This window comes from Rhincodon typus, chromosome 49, assembly GCF_021869965.1.
Source record: "Rhincodon typus isolate 14 chromosome 49, sRhiTyp1.1, whole genome shotgun sequence".
Classification (NCBI taxonomy): domain Eukaryota; kingdom Metazoa; phylum Chordata; class Chondrichthyes; order Orectolobiformes; family Rhincodontidae; genus Rhincodon; species Rhincodon typus.
This window is the reverse complement of record NC_063380.1, coordinates 3,879,671-3,886,964: the sequence shown is the minus strand read 5'-3', so window position 1 is coordinate 3,886,964 and position 7,294 is coordinate 3,879,671. Positions and strand designations below refer to the sequence as shown.

The following is a 7,294-nucleotide window of genomic DNA, read 5'->3' as shown; positions in this document are numbered from 1 at the left end:
TTCTTCATTCTCAATCTCCCCCATTCTTCATTCTCAATCTCCCCCATGCTTCATTCTCAATCTCCCCCATGCTTCATTCTCAATCCCTTCCTGTCCCTCATATAAGTTTCTGATATGTATCCCTGCCCCCGTCCCTTTTTTCTGATCTCTATTCCCTACGGCCCTCGTTCCTCTTCCGTTTCCCTGTCGATCCTCTCCCTGATCCTAACCACTCCCCCCTGTTCCTACGCCTCCCTATCCTTCCTTCCTGCTCCCGGATCTTATTGCGTTGTACCTGAGCTCCTATGGAATCTGTCCTTCATTCTGATCCCGATGGCCCCATTGGCGGTTCGGATCTTACCTCCGATGTCTGATGTTCCCGATCCCTCCGTCTGGGCCCGCGCTCTGTGCCTCCTGGAGGCAGGTTCGATTTGAGGCCAGTGTCGGAGAGGAATGTTGCGCAGCGACACAGAACGGAAAAGCAAGGCTACTTGCGGGGGGCCTGCTTCCCGTGCCGTGACGATTCTGGAATGCCGCGATGCTTTGTCTCGAGCGCGGAGGGCCGTTGCTGAGAGGCTGGCGCTGGGCGCTGTGCTCTGTGCTCGCTTCAGAAAGGACTTCAGGGCTTTTACGGAAGGTTCACCCTCGGCTGATTTCCCCCTCCCCCCTCCCCCTCCCCCTCCCCCGTTCCAGGAAATGTAAGGCAGATTGCACCAGTGCCCAGCGGAGGACGTGATCCGTATAAAAGAATCGTATAAAGTCCCGAGGATGTTGCCGGAAGGGCGGAGGCTGAGGAACACGTTTCCCTCCTCCTCCTGGGGAGCAAGACTTGTCCCGGTGTCAAAATCTTTTTTTTTCCCCAGACGGAGATGACAGGGGTGCCATGTCGAGTTTCCACTCTGCTGAGGAAGGAGGTGGGGGGGCATGCGGGGAGTTGGTGGGAGCCAGGGTCAAAGAACAAAGAAAATTACAGCACAGGAACAGGCCCTTCGGCCCTCCAAGCCTGAGCCGATCCAGATCCTCTAACTAAACCTGTCGCCTATTTTCCAAGGATCTGTATCCCTCTGCTCCCTGCCCATTCATGTATCTGTCTAGATACATCTTAAACGACGCTATCGTGCCCGCCTCTACCACCTCCGCTTGCAATGCGTTCCAGGCACCCACCACCCTCTGCGTAAAGAACTTTCCACGCATATCTCCCTTAAACTTTTCCCCTCTCACCTTGAAATCGTGACCCCTAGTAATTGAGTCCCTCACTCTGGGAAAAAGCTTCTTGCTATCCACCCTGTCTATACTTCTTATGATTTTGTAGACCTCAATCAGGTCCCCCCTCAACCTCCATCTTTCTAATGTAAATAATCCTAATCTACTCAATCTCTCTTCATAGCTAGCGCCCTCCATACCAGGCAACATCCTGGTGAACCTCCTGTGCACCCGCTCCAAAGCATCCACATCCTTTTGGTCGCCGAACGTACGCTGAGTTCGAGTTGTCGATTTTTTTTTTGTTTTAAACTGAAGTAAAATCTAATACGATTCCAACAGGACGAGATGGGGATCGAGAACGAGGATAGGGCAGCAGTTCAGACTAATGTGGGGGGGGCGGGTCACGCTCGAAAGTGTGTGTGAGGTAGGAGTGAGATGAGGAGCGATGTCTTCACCGAGACAGCGGGGAGCCTGCGGGATTCTCTGCCACAGAAAGTGGTCGGGGCTGAAGTGTTGGAGAAGGTTATCGAACATTTACCAAGAGATCTTGATCCATTGGGTCGATGGGCCAAGGAGTGGCAGATTTAATTTGGATAAATGCGAGGTGTTGCATTCTGGTAAAACAAACAAGGGCAGAACTTGGGTAGTGTTGTAGAACACAGAGATCTCGGGGTTCAGGGACATAATTCTTTGAAGTTTGTGCCACACATAGACAGGGGGGTTAAGAAGGTGTTTGACACGTTTGCCTTCATCGCTCAGAGCTTTGAGTGTAGAAGTTGGGGACGTCACATTGAGGTTGTACAGGGACGTTGGTGAGGCCTGTTCTGTTACAGGAAGTACGTTATTAAACTGGAGAGAGTTCAGGAGAGATTTACCAGGATGTTGCCGGGAGTGGTGGTTTGAGTTATAAGGAGAGGCTGGACAGGCTGGGACCATTTCTACTGGAGTGTGGGAGGTTGAGAGGTGACCTTGTAGAGGTTTATAAAATCACGAGGGGAATAGATAAGGTGAATGGCAGGAGTCTTTTTCCCTAGGGGTTGGGGGGCATTTGAAGAATAGGGGGCATATTTTTAAGGTGAGAGGAGAGAGACTTAAAACCGACACGAGGGGCAACTTTTTTACACAGACAGAGTGGTCTATGTGTGGAATGAACTTCCAGAGGAAGTGGTGGATGTGGGTACAGTTACAATGTTTAAAAGAACATTTGGGATAAGTACGTGGATAGAAAAGGTTTGGAGAGATATGGGCCAGGAGCGGGCAGATGGGATTAGTTTAGTTTGGGATTATGGTCGGCACAGACTGGTTGGGCCGAAGGGTCTGTTTCCATGCCGTACGGCGACATTCGCCGTTTCTTGAGAGGGAGTCGGATATAATTTGGAAGGAATCGAAGGGAGTCGGGGCAGAGGAGAAAGTTAGGAACAGGGAAGTGAGTCGCTCGAATTCCCTGCCCCAGGAAAGAGGTGGAGGCCAAAGTGTTGAAAGTTTCCGGGGAGAAGGTTGGGAGCGGGGGACCGTTTTGGACCATGGGCCAGTGGCGCTGTACAGTCTGCCGGGAATGTGGCTGCCTCCCCGCTCCACCACCGCCTGCTCTCACCCTCCCTCTCCCTCTCTCTTTCTCCGTTGTGTCCCGCAGGCCAAGGGCAAGGCGAAACCCAAAGCCCCAATGTCCTCCAGCAAGGCGGCGAGTGGGGCACGGCGCCGACGAACTCGCTGTCGCAAGTGCGATGCCTGCCAGAAGACAGAGTGTGGGGAGTGCCACTTCTGTAAGGACATGAAGAAATTCGGGGGGCCCGGACGCATGAAACAGTCCTGCATGCTCCGGCAGTGCACAGCGGTGAGTTCACCACCCACCATCCTTTACACTGTTCCCTCCCCCCTCCCCGATAAAACATTCTCGGGGACAGGAACAGCACAGGGTTAGATACAGAGTAAAGCTCCCTCTACACTGTTCCACCGCCATCAAACACTCCGAGGGACAGGGACAGCACGGGGTTAGATACAGAGTAAAGCTCGCTCTACACTGTTCCACCCCCATCAAACACTCCCAGGGACAGGGACAGCACGGGGTTAGATACAGAGTGAAGTTGCCTCCCTGTTCATTCACCTGTTTTTTCTGTCTCCCTCTCCCTCCCTCTGTGCCTGTGGGTGGAGGCAGCCTGTACTCCCTCACACGGCCGTCTGCCTGATGTGTGGGGACGCCGGTAAGGAGGAGTCTGTCGAAGGCGAGGCCGAGAAGTTCAAGCTGTCGCTGATGGAGTGCACCATCTGTAATGAGATTGTCCACCCGGGCTGCCTGAAGGTGAGAAACCGTCTCTCTCCCACCCTCCGATCCTCGTGCCTGAAGCAGGCTGCGTTTCAAGTGTCCCCTCTTCCGTCAGTCTCACCCCCCCACCCTGTCTGTCTGTCTCTCTCTCTCAGGTCTGCGCGGCGGATGGAGTCATTAATGACGAGATTCCCAACTGCTGGGAGTGCCCCAAGTGCCAGCTCGAGGGTAAAACTGGCAAGGTGAGTGCCCCCCCACCCCCCTCAGTTTACCCACCGACAGGGAGGACTGTGTGGTACCTCGCAGACATGAGACCCAGCACCTCCAGAGGGGCAGGAGGCATGCACTTTAACAGTAAGGTTTTGGAGACTGTTGCCGAACAAAGAGACGTTGCCCTGCAGGGTTGTAGCTCCTTGAAAATGGGCAGCGAAGAAAATGTTTGGTACGCTTGCCTTTATTGGTCAGTGCGTTGAGTGTAGGAGTTGGAAAGGTCATGTTGCGGCTGTATGGGTAAGGCCACTGTTGGGAATACTGTGTTCGATCCCGGTCTCCCTGCTACAGGAAGGATATTGGGAAAGGGGTTCGGAAAAGGGATGTTGGAGGGTTTGAGCTACAGGGAGAGGCTGGGGCTGTTCTCCCTGGAGCTTTGGAGGCTGAGGGGGTGACCCTTATGGAGGTTTATAAAATCATGAGGGGCATGGATAGGGGTGTATAGACAAGGACTTCTCCCCAGAGGTAAGGGGGGTCCAAAACTGAAGGGGATAGGTTTAAGGTGAGAGAGGAAAGATTTAAAAGGGGAACCATTTTCACACAGAGGGTGGTGCGTGTGTGGAACGAGCTGCCAGAAGAAGTGTTGGAGGCTGGTACAGTTACAACATTTAAAAGGCATCTGAATAGGTGTATGGCTAGGAAGGGTTTAGAGGGATATGGGCCAAATGCTGGCGTACAGGGGTGAGTGGGTGGGTGTAGGCGTAAGGGGGGAGTGGGTATATGTATGGGCATGTGTGCGCTGGCGTGTGTGTGTGTGGGCGTGCATGCGCTTACGGGGGAGTGTGTGGTGTGTGTGCGGGCGAGCATGTGTGTGTGAGACTGAGGGCGTGCGCGTACGGAGGTGCGTCTGTGTTTGGAAGTTCTGTCTCTCAGCACCCTGCTCATGTTAGTTCTCTTTGTCGGTCTGTTTCTCTCTGTCACCCCACCCCCTCCCCCTCCCCCTCCCCCAATCTTCCCTCTCTCGCTCACTGCCTCCTCCACCATTGCTTGCTCCCCCATCCCGCTGTCCCCCTCCCACCTCTCCCTTAGGAGGGGAAGGAGCAGCTGGAGGTGAGTGGGAAGCGCCGATCAGATGGTGAGGAGGGGCCTCGCTGGAAGCTGGAGGAGGGCGGCCGGGCCAGGCCTGAGGATTACGCAGCTGGGCGCAAGAAGAGGAAAGAAAAGGATGGAGTGCTGGAGGCTGGGCCCAAGAAAAAGGTAAGGCATGGGACTGGGAGTTCCTGAGAGAGCCAGGGTGGGGGGCAGGGGTGGCTCCCCTGATCTCCTAGCTCCCCCGTCACTCTGTACACACTCACTGGTGTGTAGGTGGCTGGAGGAGGTTACAGAGTTAGAGAGGGCATCTGTGGGCAGGGAGAGCGGGTGTAGGGGACAGGGAGTGGGTGTGGGGGCTGGGGGAGGTGGCGGGGGGAGCAGGCGCAGGGGCCGCGTGGAGCGGGCGGGGTAGCGGGTGTAGGGGCCGGGGGAGCGGGTGTAGGAGGTGCTGACCCCTCTCCCCGTGTTCCAGAGGCTGAAGAACACCCGGGGGCCAGAGGGCACGGCGCTGAGCACAGAGAGGACCCACCAGCGCGAGAAGCTCGAGCACTTCAAGAGGATGTGCCAGATGCTGGAGCGTGTGAACCCGGCCCAGAGCTCCAGCTCTAGCTCCAGCTCGGACTCGGACTCAGACTCCCAGGGTTCGGAGGAAGAGGAGGAGGAAGAGGGAGCGGAGGAAGAGGAGGAGGAGAGCAGCGACGGTGGAGGCGGGGCTTCCGGCACCAACGGCAGCTCCCGTCGGCCACGCGACCATCGCGTGACAGCAGCCTCCCTGCTGGGCTTCAGCGAGAGTGAGGAGGAGGAACAGGAGGAGGACGAGGGAGCCGAGGAGGAGGAGGAGCTGGCGGATCACTCCCACCGACCGGCCCCCTACACCGCGTCCCGCAACGGCAAGGCCAAGGGGCGCGAGCCCTGGCAGGGCAAGGAGAACCAGCACGCTGCTCGCCACCCACGGGGCCGGGCCCAGTCCGGCCGCAAACCCCCCAGAACGCCCGGCGCTCCTGGCCTGCGAGTCGCAGCCCGCACCCAGTTCCTCAACCGGCCCCCGGTCTGCTCGCCGCCCCGGCCCCTACTGATGGAGCGCCATGTGGTGAAACCGCCTCCTGACAGCCCCGAGCCCGACTCACTGCCCCTGGAGACCGGCGCCGACCATGTCCTGCAGAGGCACGCCTGGCTCGCTGTCTTCCGTTACCTCAGCCACCGGGACTTGTGCGTCTGCATGAGGGTGTGCCGTACCCTCAACCGCTGGTAAGGAGCACGCCAGCCCACGGGGCTGCCTGTTAACTGCGCCTCCTTTCTCCTGTCTCTTCCTCGTAGGTGTGAGTGTATGCTTTAGCTACTCTCCTCCTTTTGGTTTTGCTTCCAATTCAACGGAAGCCGGAGAGGGTTAATGTTCGATGTTTATTTGTTTGTTTCGCGAGCGGCTTGGTTGCGAGGGTGGTGGGGAGACATCACGGTTACCTGTGTTGGACGTCGCTTGAGCACACTGGTGCCAAAATCCTTCCTTGAGTGTCCCCTGGGGATTGGCAAAACGTGGATTTGGAGTTGATTTCCAAGAGATAGGAGGAGACGTGCTCTTGAAGCTCATTATGTTGCCTTTGACATAAAGGGAGCCAAGTGTGGTGTCAGGGAATCCTAACAAAACTTTATTGACTAAGAATCAGGGAACAAACTCTCCGGTGGTTGGAGTCATAGCTGACACATGGGAAGGTGGGACAACAAGGTGCAGGGCTGGATGAACACAGCAGGCCAAGCAGCATCATAGGAGCAGAGAGGCTGACGTTTCGGGCCTAGACCCTTCATCAGAAAAGGGGGAGGGGAAGGAGGTTTTGAAATAAATAGGGAGAGAGTGGGAGGCGAATAGAAGAGGGATAGAGGAGAGGATAGGTGGAGAGGAAACAAACTGGTCGAAGAGGCGGGGATGGAGCCAGTAAAGGTGAGTGTAGGTAGGGAGTTAGGAAGGGGATAGGTCAGTCCAGGGAGGACGGACAGGTCAAGGGGGCGGGATGAGGTTGGTCGGTAGGAGATGGAGGTGCGGCTTGAGGTGGGAGGAGGGGATAGGTGGGAGGAAGAACAGGTTAGGGAGGCAGGGACGAGCTGGACTGGTTTTGGGATGCGGTAGGGGGAGGGGAGATTTTGAAACTTGTGAAATCCACATTGATACCATTGGGCTGCAGGGTTCCCAAGCGGAATATGAGTTGCTGTTCCTGCAACCTTCGGGTGGCATCGTTGTGGCACTGCAGGAGGCCCAGGATGGACATGTCGTCTGAGGAATGGGAGGGGGAGTTGAAATGGTTCGCGACTGGGAGGTGCAGTTGTTTGTTGCGAACCGAGCGTAAGTGTTCTGCAAAGCGGTCCCCGAGTCTCCGCTTGGTTTCCCCGATGTAGAGGAAGCCACACCGGGTACAGCGGATGCAGTATACCACATTGGCAGATGTGCAGGTGAACATCTGCTTGATGTGGAAAGTCTTCTTGGGGCCTGGGATGGGGGTGAGGGAGGAGGTATGGGGGCAGGTGTAGCACTTCCTGCGGTTGCAGGGAAAAGTG

At 56.2% G+C, this 7,294-nt stretch overlaps 1 protein-coding gene across 1 annotated transcript in view; it reads left to right on the top strand.

Annotated features, from left to right (window-relative positions):
* The window catches only part of LOC109926221 (F-box/LRR-repeat protein 19), a 17,423-nt gene that overhangs the window by 563 nt on the left and 9,566 nt on the right, over nucleotides 1-7,294 (top strand). Inside the window, exons 2-6 of the mRNA XM_048620910.1 lie at nucleotides 2,816-3,016; nucleotides 3,338-3,481; nucleotides 3,601-3,687; nucleotides 4,745-4,912; nucleotides 5,220-5,995. Coding sequence (XP_048476867.1) covers nucleotides 2,816-3,016; nucleotides 3,338-3,481; nucleotides 3,601-3,687; nucleotides 4,745-4,912; nucleotides 5,220-5,995 — 1,376 coding nt within the window. The remainder of the gene's footprint in view (nucleotides 1-2,815; nucleotides 3,017-3,337; nucleotides 3,482-3,600; nucleotides 3,688-4,744; nucleotides 4,913-5,219; nucleotides 5,996-7,294) is intronic.